The 16,052-nt window shown below is 51.9% G+C and overlaps 1 protein-coding gene across 2 annotated transcripts in view; it reads right to left on the bottom strand.

Annotated features, from left to right (window-relative positions):
- GNAO1 (G protein subunit alpha o1) overlaps window positions 1-14,605 on the bottom strand; it is a 130,180-nt gene extending 115,575 nt beyond the window's left edge. Inside the window, exons 1-2 of one of the 2 annotated variants that reach the window (XM_024551429.4) lie at window positions 13,619-14,605; window positions 13,355-13,397 (exon numbers count right to left, since the gene is read on the bottom strand). In XM_024551429.4, the coding sequence (XP_024407197.1) occupies window positions 13,355-13,397; window positions 13,619-13,736 (161 nt within the window). In that variant the 5' untranslated portion in view covers window positions 13,737-14,605. The remainder of the gene's footprint in view (window positions 1-13,354; window positions 13,398-13,618) is intronic. The other variant, XM_024551427.4, reaches the window with a different exon arrangement.
- Window positions 14,606-16,052: the final 1,447 nt, after the last annotated feature.

The following is a 16,052-nucleotide window of genomic DNA, read 5'->3' as shown; positions in this document are numbered from 1 at the left end:
GTTCCCGCCAGTTGTCAAGGAAAGTATGTAAACAGGAAAACTAGGAACACACATCAGTAAACTGATTTTAGGAAACCACCCGAAACAGCACACAATATGGGCTAGAGGGAGTGGACATGCTTCTTGGACTGGGCGGTGGCCCCGTTTCCACACTTCCTCCCTGTTGTCCGCCTTCCGCACGGCTGTACAGAGGCTGGTGTACACCGGTGTGTGACCGCTGCGACCGCGCAGACGGAGTGTTTCTGTCCCACCCGAAAGTTCCGCTCTGCCCCTTTGTGGCCAATCTCTCTTTTCTGCCACCCCTAGAAACCACGAAAGGGGTTTCTGTCCCTGTGGTTCTGCTCTCTTCCAGAACGCAGAGGGATCTTTTTAATATATAAGTCAGGTCAACTTGCTCTGTCTTTCAACGCCCCCATGGAGTTCAGAGTGAAACCCAAGTGCCTCCCCTTGGCCCTCCAGGCCCTGCACGGTGGCTCCTCTCTGCCTCTTTAAGTCCCATTTTGTGTCACTTTTCCTTCCCTGTGGTCCAGGCTCCCTGGCCTTCTTTTTGCTTCAGCCCCAGGGCCTTTGCGCCTGAGAATCCTGCTGCCTCGGATCTTTCCTGACCCGCTTCCTTATCCCTCACCTCCCCCAACCACTCTGCACTGTGTCAGCCCCACCTCCTCCGGCAGCACACATGGTGACACGAAACGGCCTTGCTTACTCATTTATCTGTTGACTGCCTACCGCCCTTCTCTGCAACTGTAAGGTCCCCAAGGGCAGGGGCCTTGTTGGTCTTATTAAGAGCTCTAGCCCTAGACACTTAGAAAGCACCAACACATGGTCGGTCATTGGTATTCACAGAGCAAACAGGCAGGTGCCAAAGAAGTTAGAGAACAGTGAGGTCTACGTGGTTGAAACTCTAAGGAAAGAATTCAAAGAAGACACAGGCCTCACATAGGACATGGGGCGAGGTGGGGGGAAGGGTTGGAGGAGTGGCTGCTACTCAGAACCAGGGTCTCCCCACTGCCGTTCTATCAGCCCTTCCCCAAAGCCCCCCACTGAAGGGGCCACAGAGTGCTCTGGAGACAGAGCCCGTGCCTCTCCTGCCCTTGCCCCGGTGCCCTCAGGCTTGTTGCTCTCCTGAGGCAGGGGACCCCCAGCTCTTCTTGGCTGGAGCTCCTCTGCGGAGCCCAGCTGGTTTGGTCTTTGTGCTCTGGGATCGTCTTCCGCAGCCCTGCCGGCCGGAGGGCAGCACAGGATCCCGGACTTGGAAACCCTGACCGTGTTACGAGACGAGTTCCCACCTTGCGGGGCTCCACACTCTCAGTGGAGAGTCCACGTGGATGCAACACGCACTGGTGGCCACAATTCCCTGAGCTGATGTCCCAGTTTTCCTTCTCAACTAGCACTAGATTTCTGAAAAGCTTAATTTTGTTATAATTTATTATCGCGGTTGGGGACAAGGCGGGGAATTCCTTCGCCATGAGAACATCTGTTTTGCCGGACAGCAAGATTTAAACTAGGACCTCGGGACTCCTCCTGCTCCCCTGTTCTTCAGCCTCTCTCCCCACCTGGAAGTACCCATGGGTCTCCCGAAGGCAGGTTCCCCTGCTCACCTCTACAATGGGGGCTCCTTTCTTGGGCCCCCTTCTCCTCTTCACCGGTGTGCTCTCCCCAGGGGCGTGGCACCCCCTCTCACGACCCTACCATGTAGGGCAGCTGAGCCTAATTCTCCTTCCAGCCCCAACCTCTCCTCTAAATGCCGCAACGACTTCCTGAGGACGCCGCTGAACATTGCGAGCACGACACACATGGTGCCCTGCAAGGCCCTGGAATTCGTACCTGTGGTCTGACTTGCTCTCTCTCTGCCGCCTCTCCCCCTGCTCCTCTGTGTCCTAACTCCATCGCGCAGGTTCAAAACTGGGAGGACTTCCTGATCTCCTCTCTTCTCCCCGTGTTCAACTGGACACTGGGTCTTATCTCTTCTGCCTCCAAAATCTCTCCTCCGTCTGATGTTCCTACAAATTTCCTAATTTGAACAACAACAACAACAAAATCTCTCTTTTCCTAAGCCTCTTCTCTGGTATCCCATCTCCAAGTTTCCCCAACTTGGCACCCTATTACCCTACCATGGAGAATGTATTCAAAGCATATACCCCTTAGCAAAAGGGCCAGGGAATGCTACAATCTGGCTGTGCTCCTCATTTCCAATCAGACCCCCAGACCCCCACACTCTTCGGTTCCAGAAGGCTGCCCACGACTTCCGACGGTGCCCTGCTTTTGTGCTTTAGCTCATACTGTTTTTTCTTCCTGGAAGCCCTGACCTTTTTCATCAGGATGATTCTGGTTGTAAAAGAGAGAATTCCAGCTGAAATTGGTTTATGTAAAAGAAGAAATTTGTTGCTTCACATGAGTGTCCAGTCCACAGAGCCAACACCAGTGATTACAACAACAACACCAGGTGTCCTCTGGCTCTCTCTTTCTCCCCCCTCCCCTTTCCCTCACCCATCTTCGGATCTCTCAAAGCCTCAGCCTCTCCTGCGATAAGCAACCTTCCTCCTTGCAGAGAGCAATGGAGATGTGGAAACACGGCCACAGACAGCTCCAGCCTCCCATCAGTCCAACCCAGCAAGGGTGTTGCTGGGATCCCAGACAAAGAGTTTCCTCTCATAGAAACTATAAAATTTCAGAGAAGGACTCTGACTGGCCTGGCTTGAGTCCCATCCCATCCCCGGGCCAGTCACTGTGGCCAGGAGAATAGGATATTGTGAAGGGCAAGCCCTGAGTCACGCCCACTTCCATCTTCAAGCCACAGGAGGCAGTGACGGGCAGCCCCACCAGAACAGCCTAGAGTGAGTGAAGCTGGGCACAGTAATACAGCGGGTGTCCACCGAACTCCCATTCTCCACCTGGCTGCCTCGAGGTGTAATCCTGAGCCCTCATGCAAATTAAATTCCACCACTGCGTCTCCTCTGCCCTGTGGCACTGATCTGTCTTCTCCAGATGATTCAACTCTCTGAGGGCAGGAATTCGATCAGCAGAAGGCCTCACCCAAAGGTGTGACTCAAGAAGATCTTCACAGTCTGCAATTACTATGCCCAATTATTTGTTAACGAAGTTATTGCCCGATTCCCCTGGGGGCATGACTTGCTCATCAGCCGAATCTCTAAGCACGGAGATCAGTGCCTAACACATACTAGGTGCTAGATAAACATTGGGTAAATGAATCAATGAGCACTTTGAATAGAATAAAGATCACCCGTGTTCTGCGTGCAGGTAGGTAAGCTGCTGCTTTTTAATTCTCCCTACTTCACAGAGAAAAAATAAACGATGCGGTAGGAACCCCTTCAACATCTTGCCCCCACCCTCCCACCCCCCAGATTTCTCCACACCCTCCGCAGGCTTACCACCCTCCCGGCAGTCTCATGGAAGGACATGCACATTCAGGTCCCGACCAGGCCACCATCCACGTCTGTGTCCCCCTCTGCCCACCCTGCAGGGGCTCTACTGCCTTCTGTCACCTCCTCTCCTATGCCTTCGATGTCTCTCTCTGCCCGGGCTCTTGCTTTATAGCTTCTCAGTGGATCCATAGCCCTCCATGATAGGCAAATGAACAATAAAAACAAAACCCTCCCTGAACCTAATACCGTCCTCTTCCTCCACCCCCCCCCCCCCCCGGCTCCCCTTCCTTCTGTATAGTCCAGGTTCCTTTCCCAGGAGTCTCCCTTCAGGGCCTCAGTTTCCTCAGTCCCTCTTGCTGCTTAGCTCCCACTGCAACCTGGCTTTTCTCCCACCACTCCACTGGCACTGCTTCTGCCAAGGTCACCACCAACTTCCCAGACCCAGTGGGCACCTGCCAGTCTTCCTCTGATTTGACTACTGCAGGACCTGGCCCAACTGGCCACTTCCTCGCCTTCTTGAAATTCTTTCCTGCCTGGGCTTTCAGGACACTGCGCTACCTTGGGTTTCTTTCCATCTCACACAAGGCTCCCTCTCAGTTTCTCTCACAGGCTGTTCTTCCTAAAAGACTCCCATTTCCCGGAGCTGGGGAGGGGGCTGCGCATGTGCCAGGGGATGCACCCTCTGCCTTCCCTTGCCTTCTCACTCGGCCTGGTGAGATTACCAGTGTCCGTGGCCCTCCCTGCCCACAAGCACCACAGAATTGCACTTGACCCTTCTCTCTAGGTGTGTCCTGTCTCCTAATCCACACATTAGCCTTGCAGCTGCCTGCCAGGAATCTGTGCTTGGACGATCCACAGGAATCATCCACGTGACCAAACTAAGTCATCGTTTTTCTCCCCAAGCCATCCCTCTCCTTCCTTCATTCTCCCTCTCTCAGGGAACAGCACTGCCATCCCACCAGGGCCCAGACCAGGAATCCTGACTCATTCTTGTCTACAGTCTCGACAATTTTGTTCCTCCTCAATGCCCTTCCAATTTATCATCAAATAAGTCCGATGATTCCACTGCCCAAGTAGCTAGCTCTCAAATCGGTCTCCTTCTCCCACCCCCGCTACCACTGCTTTAATTCAGTTCTTAATCTTTTCCCACCTGAGTCACAGAAATAACTTCCCATCTGGCTCCTAACCTCCAGACATGAGGTGTGAACTGATCCGACCACTCACTTTCTTAAACCCTCCGGGGGCATCTGGTTACAGTGAGAGTAAAGTCCCAAGACCTTAGCACAGTAGTTAAGGCCCCTCGTGGTCTGATCTCTGTCTTGTCTCTCACCTACACCTCTGGACACTGCTTCTGCCTACTGTACACGGAATCAAACCAAATCATTTTACATTCCTGGCGGCTTCCACGTGGTGACGGATTGTAGTGCCTTAGCATGTGCTGGTCCCTCTGCCTGGAATTCCTTTTTTCTACCTGGCTAACTGCCATTCGATTTTCAGACCCAGTCCGTGTGTCGTTTTCTCTTGGCTGACCTCTACACTCCCTGCCCAGAGAAGGTGCCCTCTGTTCGCCCACAGCTTCGTGGCACTTCCTGCCATGAAGTGTAAGCGTCTTTTACACATAGCCTCCTTTAGGCTGAATTCCTCAAGGGCAGGGGCTGACACCTTCCTCTCTACCTCCATGACATCACGTATATGCCTTGCACACAGTAGGCACTCGGGAAATGCTTATGGATGAACATAAGACAGACTGACAGAAAAATGAATAGTTGAATGGGTGGATATCTCACTATCCTGTCTCTCCCAGCCACCTGCTTCCACCAGAGACGGAGCCTTTGGTGGCAGCTTCTCTCTGATGCCACCTACAAATGGCCCACACCTCTGACGCAGGAATGGAAAATGATTTCGGGAGCTGTACAGAGGGTGGTTAGGGAATGCTCTAGTGTCAGAATCAGTGGGACACATGAGGACGACCCAGCACCAACCAAATTCTTGCTATTCTTGGCTACCAACCTCCGTCAAGGCCAGGGCCATCCCACTTGCTGGTGGGCACTGGGTCCTTGCCTGCATACTCTCCCTTGCCCACACCAGTGGTGGTCGAGTAGGAACTGTGTGGGGTTAGAATGAATGGAAGGGACGTGAATTTTGGAACTAGACTTGCTGTGATCTGAATGCATTGCTATCGCTTACTCCCTGAGCCCCACTCACTCGTCTGGAAGATGGAGCTGATGACTGTATTTCCTCACAGGCTGGTGTGAAAAAACAAATGGGGATAATGGATTGGACTGAAAATGACGACCATGGCCTATGAGCGTCAAGAGCTTTCAGTGTTATTATTCTGGCTCATGTAGAAATGAGTTTGCATTTCTGGTGTATCTCACTTCTTTCTCTCTTTTCTTGAACCTATTATTTGTCAAGTACCTCCTTTGTGCCAGACAGTGGGCTCAGTGCTGTATTATGAGCAAAAACAAGTCCCCATTCCTGCTTTAGGGAGCCCTGGTAGGGCGGGGGCACCCAGACCAGCAAGGGAGACAAACACATCACCAACTCGTTAATTTACAACACGTAATAAACACGAGTGTTCTGAGATCCTGGAGGCAGGAGACCCAGGGTCGGTTTTACTGCATGGGGATTTTATTACTGTCTGTTGGCTAAAACACAGGCAGAGAACCCAGGCTAAATCCTGGACCATGGAGTCTTATCCATGTATTTCCTGATATATCCTACCCTTATATACCCCCCTTTCTCTTTCCTCTGTTCTTGGTTGAGAAATCAGGAGAGTAGGGGGACAAATTCAGGGCACTGACTATTAGCCTCGCAGGATTTTCTTTTACTTTAATTTTTGGTGCTATGAAAAGCTCAGTGTTTTTCTTCTTCTCTGTAAAGAAAATTAGAACTAAAGATGGCTCAGCAGATAAAAGCTGTGGGCGGTAAATACTCCCACAATCACCCCCCTGCACTTCAGGCTTCTAGGTTTCTCTCTGCATTTACTGTGTCTTACAGCTAGAAACCGGAAAGAGGCCTGAGACATTCTATGGTGAAAGCCCGAATCCTAATTCAAAGAGGAATTACGGGCTAAATGGCCTGCCCAAAGTCAAAATAGAGAATAAGTCAATGTTAAAACACAGTTCTCCTGATCCCTTCCTTTTACTGCTCTGTAATCCCTCACGTTGCTGGACCGTAGGCACCTGAACCCAGGCAGGTTCCTGGGTTCAGCCAACCTGGTGGAAACCAGGGCCGTCTCCATTTCTAAGTGTTCTGGAAGCCACAAACTTCTCCTTCTAATGTGTCACTGGGTCTCTCTTCCCAGAACATCCTGTTTCTTACTAACAGGATACTTTCAGATCCTCCTCTTCGGTCTGAGAACCCCATCTGCATGAAAAGTTTGGTTAGAGGTGGTTTTCTCAAAATGCCTCTTAGGACTATGTCTTTCCTGGCTGAGAAAGCTTTGTGGTTGAGGCTGCAATTCTGCAATTATCTTGGCCTTAAAAGAGCTTTCATGGGTACCCCTACCCCTGCTGGGTGGAACCATAATCGATGCTTTTCTATTTAGAACCTTGCATTACAGACCTCAAAGACCCTGAAAACGAAGGTAATTCCCAATTTCGTCGACCACTGAGGACAGGGAAGGAGCTTGGGGTAGCCCAGGTCCAACTTTTCAGGAAACAGAGCCCTCAGAGAGGCAGGAGCAGAGCCACATCTTTGGACTCCACGTCCAGTGCTCTTCCCCACTCTTTGTACAATCAGTCCAGCCTCTTGGGCTGAAGCGGCTGCGCCATCAAAAGTGTCACATCAGTTATGACAACATAGGGTGTTATGTAACTGGTGCTGCAGAGCAGGCAAGGGGAAGAAGCCACGAGCAGGACCCACGGTGCCCCCCTCCTAGCTGCCAGGGCAGCTCAGTCCCACGTACTTGAGAAGAGAACTCCACATGGGAAGGGGACACCCACTAATCAACCAAAGGCGTAGAAACTAGAGCTGACAGTTGTATGATTGTAGAGTTGTATGATTTCTAGAAAACTGTTATAAGGGCATTTCACATATTACATCACTTAATGCTCACAAGAACCCTATTAGGTAGTTATTTTTACTATCAGCCCCATTTTATAATGAAGGCACACACCAAAAAAGAAAGGCACACAAAGAAATGGAGGCACGCAAAAAAGGTAAGTACCATGTTGAAGGTCACACATCTAACTAGTGGTAGAGACAAGGCGTGAAGCCAGGCAGCTTGGTTACAGAGGGCATGCGTTTAATCACATTTCAATTTTAGGGAGTTTAGAGAAGCGTGCTGAGCTGCTTCTCTAAAGAAGAAACTACCCATTTCCTTGAACCTGGAGCAGGCCACTATTCCTTCTTCTCCTTCCCCTCTGTGCTGATGACTAATCTGTTGGATGCTTTCTCTTCTAACCACGATTGTGCATAAATGAGAGGCACACAATAAAATAAGAATGTGATACAAATTCGAACCCCTCCTTAGAATGGAGTTCATTTGAACACCTTCAGCCTTTTTATGGAGATGCCGGCCACAGGAGCGCGGTGCCCTTCTCACAGCATCTGCTGTTTGAAAATCCATGTAGTCCATGCACCCACACGCACATGTATTTTTCTTCTTTCAAAATCCAAAGTTGTTCGTCACTAGGGTCAGAGCTGGGGCTAACCCTTTCCAACAGGATTTATTTTCCCTTGGAAATCATCCCCTCCCCAGCTTGTCTATTGTCTTTCAGCTCAAGATGTGCTCTTGTGATAATGGTCTGTCTAGCTTCATAAGAAACGAGACTGAAAACGCCCTGGGAGACAGGGAGCCAAGTCCTGCATCCAGATGCACTGGGCACATGTCAGAAAAATGGGACCTCGTTCTGCTGATAGGAAATCTGCAGTGTTAACAGAGAGAGGGTGCTGAGCAGCTGTGGGTCTGTCCCCACACAGAGAGAACAGAAATTCTGGATTCCTTTTGAGTCATGTCGATCCCCCACGAAACCTCACTATTTAATATAATCAGCAACAACACTTTCAACAAGCAGACAGGCTCCATTTCAGAATCCAACAGGTAACCGAGGCTCAAGAATTCCATAGCTGATTCCTCAGGAGATCAGGTGGACTGTTTGTTACTCTTCTGGCAGGAAGGTCTGCTGGTATTTACAGCTCAGTGAACAGCAAGGAGGGAGAGAGCACCATCCATCAGCAAAGGAGAACTCATCTGCTCCTTGATCTGACATTCTGTTCACACTCATGCCGCCTCCAGAGAGCAAGGTGCATCCATTTGAATAAACATGGAGACGGGAGGGAGGGCGGGAACAAAGCAGCCAAGAGGATGATTGCAGAAATAACAGGTCCATGGATCTAGAAGAGTGGCTCTCAGCAGAACGCTGCCTCAACATGGGACCCTTTGGGGATGTGCAGGAAACGCCCTTTTTGACAGCTGCACTTTTTAGAGAGTGATGGCTACAAGTTGCCATCTACCCCCATTCGTGCCTACCGCTTAGTAGGTGCTGAACAGGGCTGTGCTGAAGGAACACAAGCTTCCCGGAACCCAAGCCAAACCGTAGACACCTGATTACAATACCAAGGTGAGCTGGTAGGAGAAAACCACCAGCTTTTGGCAGCAGGTGACATCTTAAGACTGCCTTCCCTGACAGGGTGGGGTCTGTCCTGGGAATCACAGGGTAAGGGCTGGGGTTTTCAGACCAGCGAGATGTCTTTGTCAGGCAAATCCTTAAATCTCTTTTACAAGGGCACTGAGCAGGAGCCTTGGGAATGAACACGCATCCAAAGTGCTCCATTTACTGTGTCCATTTGTGTAAAGCATAGCAGCTAGGAGGCCATGCCTCATTGCCACTTTCGAACTCTCTTATCTTCCTAAAAACCCACTTAGTGCTCCGGAGACAGACATCCTGGACAGACAACGCAGCACCTCAAATGAGGGCAAACCGTGGTGCCCATGGCAACCCCACAGTTCATCTACATTTTCATCAGGGAGATGGCCAAGCAGTTGTCACTATTTGTTCAGAACGGGAAGTCGCTGAAAGCGATACTCTGTTGATTCCACACATCATAAAATATAATTCTTTAAGAGGTTTCTCTGTAAAGGTTTTGGTAACTAAATAAAATTGGTTCTTTTTAAAATCTTGATTAGTCTGAATAACTAAAAGAGTTCCACGGATTGCAACAAGGGTGAGACTGTATTTACAGGTGAGGCTGCAACCTCCACATAAGCAAAATTACTTACAACGGCACACACACATAAAGGGGACTGATTCCTCACGGAATGTGTGGAGTTACATTTGTGCTGTTTCAATTATTAGTTCATTTCTTAGTACGAAAATGTTTTAGATGGTCTGACACAGACCCCCCAAACATTAGTTCACAATCACATACGCAAATTAAAAAACAAACAAGCAAACAAAAACAACCCAGAAAGCTATGTGCACATGAAATTTTTAATAAAGTATTAAGACTCAGGCTTTTAAAACGAGTCTAATCTGTGATCTCTCTTAAGTGGGTGCAAGTGCCTCACTACAACACGTATCAAACCAAGCCATTTCAAAGGTCAGTCTCTCTGCAAGGCTCCTAGGCCGACACGGGTGTTGACACTGTTCGAAGCAGCATATGCCAGCCGGTCCGTTATCATGTAGCTGCAGTTATTACAGGTGTGTATGGAAGCCTATTCCTTCTCCTAATCAGCTCGCGACAACGTGGATGGACATACTGGCTGAATGGAACGGCTCTTTGCTCCCCTGGAAATGCTGACTAAGAAGAATATGGAGATGTCTGAATATTCATACTCTCCCTCTCAATCCAATGGGCCGAGCTATTAAACAGCAGTCCCCATTAGGAAACCATCAAGTTCTTACAGGGCATCACCCAAGGAGGACTCTCTAATTTCATCTGCCCGGGGAAAATAAAACAGCAACCTATGTAACTCGTGTGGATGGCCTGATAGGTTGGCGACCAACCGTATTGTACGGGCAGGTCCGAAACTGCTTTCTGTGAGTACCATCTGGATTTTCAGGCCCAGGCCCACCCACAGGACAACCCTCCTAACTCAAGGGACTGTCAGCCAAGGGGTGAGCAGGAAAATCATCTCTGCAAGGGAGGACTCAAAAGAATTTGTCACTAGGATACAGTGACACCAATTTCACATTTTGTGGTTAATAAAACAAGTCCTGCCTCCAGCTTGGCACAAGGCCCTGATCTGATTTATTTCAAGCCAAGCTGGAGGACCTAACAGGGAAAGTTGCCATTCATGAACATTTCAGGAGGACAGGCCACCAGGGTCCCTCCTAGCAAAATGTACAAGGGGGAGAAATCGCTCCAACTGGCCTTTTGGGCAAACTGAGACTATTTCCTAAAGAGAGTTGGTGTGTTTAAAATAATAATAATAATAATAATAATAATAATAATAATAATAATAGTTTTACCTAGAGAAACTCAGTTTTACCTGAAATTTTTCTCCAAAAAGGTCCCCTGTGGGGGGTGACCAGGGGGAAGTGCAGGAAAAAGAGAAGGCGTGCTCAGATACCTGATTTAACCATCTCAAACATTAAAAGCTTGGTGTGGTTCCCTCCCCCCGGCCAGCCCCCAAATATGAGACACATAAGACTTTCCAGGAAAAGTCTACCTTTAAGCCTACATACAGCCTTCATTTCAGATTTCCTGCCCCAGTACATAACTAGGAATTTTCATTCTAAAATGGCACACCTATCTCCTCAGAGACCTCAGCTCTCTTTGAATAAAAAAGGCTAGGCGCCCTTTGAGGGACTCAGTGTATATTTTTAAACTTCTTATTAAACCAATCTAATTTATGGGGCATGTTTAAGAAGCACAGGGATGGAGATGATCTTGCAGATGCAAAGTTAATTTGCAAACTAGCAGACCACCCGCGACTCCCGCAACCAATTCCCTCCTCCCCGAGCATTTCCGAATGCCTTCGGCCCTCTAAGAAGCAGCTCGGCTCTCTCCGCCCAGCCCCGACTGGGTTCCGAACACTGCCGAGTCCCTCCGAGCCCTGAGCCCAGCCGGCGCCGAGCCTTGCGAAGCCAGCTCAGCCTCCTAGCTGAGCCTCATCGACTTTTCTGGCCTCGGCTGGGCGCTGTCCACCACTCGCAACGCCTGAAACCTCAGCCAGCTCCGGTAGCTGGGGCTTCTACAGGGCTTTGGGTCCGCCACTGCAGATTACAGACTCTGAAGTTTTCAAATGCCCCCCTTGGGGAGAAAGGGGTGGCTGTGCTTGCATTTACCGACCTGCAAGGGCTCCCGGCAGATGCAACATGCACCTTGTTGCAAAAAGCAATTCCCCAGGCTCCGCCTCCCTATGCATTTGGATTGCACAAGCTCCAGAGAAGCCCCAGGCCAAATTACCCGTGGCTCAGAGGGGTGCGGCGAGCCGAGGGGGCCTTTGCAAAAGAAAGCCCCAGGGCCCTCTCGAACAAAAATAAGAACATGTCAAGCAGATGGGGAAAATTGTCTCCAAGTTGCTACTCCCTACCATCATGGCGCCGCCTAGAACCCGCTTGTCATGCCTGTTACACATGCAAGAATTTTTGCATCTTGTTTCTGAAATCGCAAGCACGCTTCGTCTCCCACCCACCTTTCCACGAAAGGGGTTTTTATTTTCCATTGTTTTCCTACGGGATGCAATTACTTCAGCTATTCTGTCAAGTTGAAAAATAATCATTTTTGTTTACTGCACAGCAACCCCTAATTAGGAGCTGTGTGTGCACGGAGGTGTCACAGCAAAGCGACGTGGAATCCTCGCTAAATGGTGTTAATGAACTCCGCCATCCGGAACTGACAGGTCAACGGAAGCAGCAGGGCCAGGAGGCTCCAGAGGGTGCACCCCTTCCCCGCAAGCCACCCCCTCCCCAAGCAAGCTGCCTGTGGGCTCACCAGGAACTGCCCTAGTGGATGGGGCAAGAAGCGAGCCTGAGAGTGGGAAGGAGGGCGAGGCTTCTTATTGAGAAAGTGCGCAAGGGAAGGAATATCTCATTTTGTTTTAATTTTCCACCATCACTCAAATCCACCTCCAGTTAATTAGGAGGGGAAACTGATATGTAAGGCAGAAGGGGGCGGCGGCAAGTGGGGCCTTAAATCCGCATTGTGGGTAGATTACACGGAACGTGGCCTATGCAGAGTGTAAATAAATACACTGATAAAGGCCACAGCAAACGAAAACTGCCAGTGTCAGGACAGCAAACGCGGGGAGAGTGGGGGAGGAAGGGGGGCAGTAAGGGGCGGGCATTCAGCCTCACAGCCAGCGTTCCCCTTCCACCTCTGCTTTGGATACACAGCTGTGCCAGTCACATCTACTTAGAAACCCACCCCCTCCCCTACCACTCGCCCCTTCCTCTAACCCTCATTCTCTTTTTGTGGGGAGGGGGGCAGAAACCACAACCTCCAATTCAGCACCAAAACCGTGAACAGCACACGCTTGATCCTCCACCCCAGCAATCTAGGGCTGGGTCCCCTCCATATTTTAACCAAGTTCAAAATCACTGCCCCAGGAGAAGAGCAAGGGAAATGGGATTATGGATGTGGAGTGGGGGGGTGGGGTGGGAGGAGGAGGAGTGAGAGACGGAATGAAACAGAGACACAGAGACAGAAATGGAGGCTGCCATACAAACGAAACTCTCCACAAGCAAGAGTAATGATCATAATCATGCCAATAGTGTGATGTTCTGATCAATATGGCGGACACTGTCATTCATACAACTACAGGCGCTCCCCGGCCCTCCCCCCACTGTCCCCTCAAAACACCCACCCCGGGAGTTGGGGGTGAGGGACCCAGAATCAACGCAGAGAGGGGGAGGGGAGTCCAATCCAGGTGTGTGTGCGTGCGTGTGTGTGTGTGTGCGCGTGTCTACACGAATTAAAAACCGGGCCTGGAGAGCAGTGTGGAGTAAGCAAGGAAATACAAGCGATTAAAAAATATTCTTAATAATAAAAGTATAAATCTCAATGCCACAGGGACTTACTTCATCTGCTTCACAATGGTGCTTTTTCCTGATTCTCCAGCCCCTGTTGGGACAGATGGGGGGGGAAAACTGGTGAGTGTCAGTTTAGGGGAACGCGGTAGGGGGCAGAGGGGTAAGGCATGCGAGAGGGTGGGCGATCCTGGCACATGGTGGTGCCAACTCGGGGACCAGGTCTCCCCGGGCGCAAGTGGAGAGGGGGAGCTGGCGGAGGGGGGATGCGGAGTGGCTGGGGTCGGGGGATGAGGGTGGCAGCCCGGTCCTTACCCAGCAGGAGTAATTTCACGTCTTTGGCGGCGCTGATGCCATCCTCTTTGAGGTTTTTCTCAATCGCCTTGCTCCGCTCGAGGGCGGCTCTCTCCTCTGCGCTCAGAGTACATCCCATGGTGGCCCCTTCCCTGCCACAGCCCGCACGACTCCGCTAGCAAGGCTCCCCGGCTCGGCGCGCCCCCCACCCCCCCCAGAGAGCAGAGCCTAGGCTCAAAGGGGGAAAAAAAAAATCACGATATCTTCCGCTTCGCTGAAAACAAAAATGTCGGGAAACCAGAACCCCCCAAAAAGACAGCTGCTAACAAGATTCTAGCAGCGGAAACTCGCGACAGCTGGCGGGGCTCTGGGGGTGTTGAAGCGAGGGCGGCCGGGGTCTGGGGTTCGGGAGCCGAGGCAGGAGGCGCCCGCAGTCCGAGGAGGCGCGGGCTGCAGGCACTGAGGCTTGTGCACAACCCAAAATAAATAAAATAATAGTCGAGGCAGAAGCCGCAGCCGGAGCCCGCGGAGGGTGGGGTGGGGGGCAGGGTGGGTCCTTCTGCCGCTGCTGCCGGAGGAGGAGGAGGCGGCGGCGGCGGCGGCGGCGGCGTGGGGTGTGGAGGGAGTGAGTTAGGGGGTGCTGCTAGTGCATGTGCATCGCCGATCCTCAACCGTCGGTGCGTCCGCGGCGCCTTCGCCGACCCCCGCGCGCTGGGCAGGGATGGGCAGGGGGCCGGCCCCGGGGGCAGATCTCTAGCGGGAGGCGGTGTCGCTGTCTCCCAGAGCTCGCATCGCTTGGCGGAGCCTGCCGAAGACGAGGAGAGGGCCGGGGAGCCGCGGGCAGCCGGGAGTTCTCAGGGCAGAGACGGAGCGAGAGATCGAGGCTGGGAGGGAGGGGAGGAAAAAAATGAAGGGGAGATCAAGCGCGCGCGCCACAGCCCGGGCGGGGGAGGGGGCGAGCGCAGCGCGCGAGTGCGCCAGCGGCTCTGCGCACCCCACACGGCCGACCGCCCGCTGACGTCAGCAGAGCCTCGCGCCGGGCCCCCGGGACGCGGCGGGGGGGAGCGGGGGCGGGGGCGGGCGCGCGCCCGGGTCCGCGTCAGCTGGCGGCGGCGCGCGCACCGCTCGGCCGGCCCTCCCGCGGCACCTCCCCTGCTCCCCGGCCCCGCGGCTCCCCGCGGTGGTCGAGTGCGGACCCCGGCGAGGGCGGGGCCCTCCCAGCCCCGAGCTGTTGCCGCGCCCGCCTTCTTGTCCACCGCAGCGCCGGGCAGGGCGGCGGTCAGGTGGGCCCCCAGGCCAGCGCTCCGCGCCGCCTCACTCCCTCTCCGGCTTCCTCTCCATTTTGGCTCCAGCGGCTGGCCTTCTTGGGTGCTCTTCTCCTGCTGGGGCCGTAGCAGCCGAGGCCGAGTGACCTCAGCTAAAGTGACGGGACTGGGTCACAGGAAAGCTGCGTTCCGGACACTTCACCCTTGAGGCGTGGGGGCTGACTCGGATTTGTCTCTCCCTGCGTCCCACAAGCATTTATTGAGCACCTAGTATGGCTGTGGGGAGAGAGGAACACAGCAGGATGAGACGGAGCCCGGGCCTGCTCTCCAAGGGCCCCTGCCTCCCTTTGCCACCGCAGCCCCGCTCCCAGATTCCCGGCCCCAGGGTCCGCGCAGGGGACAGTTGCCACCCCGGGAAGCTTTGCGGGGGGGGGGGGGGGGGAAGCGCCGGGTTTTCCTGTGAGTGAGCTTCGAGCAAGTGCTAAGTCCCTCCACACACAGTTTAAACGCTTTTGCACGGTTTGGATGCTTTAGCTTGGTTGAGGTCTTTGCACTGATTTCTCTTGTCCTTCCCCTTCCCGAAACAGCAATTTATAAAATGAATTTCTTCCTTTCCTCATCTTTAAAAGAAATTTCCCCCATCTATTTTATTTTTCAAGTAAAGACCCAGGAACGCGGGTCAGTTACTCAGCGTCCTGAGGAAATGCACACATTTGCCAAGCATGGGCCATGCTCTGGGTGGTCTCTGAGATTTGGGAGAAACTAGTTCTCACTGCACAAAATTCAGTTCCACCACACAGCCCCAGGGGACCTCCCTAAGAAAGGGGCCAATAGGAAAGGTTGCTTGGGGACAGGAGAGGCAAGCGGCCAGTGGAAAACGTTTTTTTTCCCTAACAGTTGGGCATTTGTGTAACTCTGAAAGCAAACTTGTTTGTTTCATTTTAACAATAGAAAAAACACACCCCTGTTTTGGAAATGATACCCTGCATAAAAATACATTTGCAGTAGGGGAGAGGGGCAGTTCAGGCCCACCCAGAAGAAAAAGTTTTATCCCCGAATTTTTTTTTTAAATTTGTTATTTCCCAGTATGGGTTTGCCTCATTCTACGGATAGCTATGTCAAAAGTGGTATGTAATGTAATTTTAGTATTTAAATTTGAGGCACATTTTCCTTTTCTAGGAAAAGGACAA

Source organism: Desmodus rotundus, chromosome 12, assembly GCF_022682495.2.
Source record: "Desmodus rotundus isolate HL8 chromosome 12, HLdesRot8A.1, whole genome shotgun sequence".
Taxonomy (NCBI): domain Eukaryota; kingdom Metazoa; phylum Chordata; class Mammalia; order Chiroptera; family Phyllostomidae; genus Desmodus; species Desmodus rotundus.
This window is presented reverse-complemented; position numbering and strand designations above follow the sequence as displayed.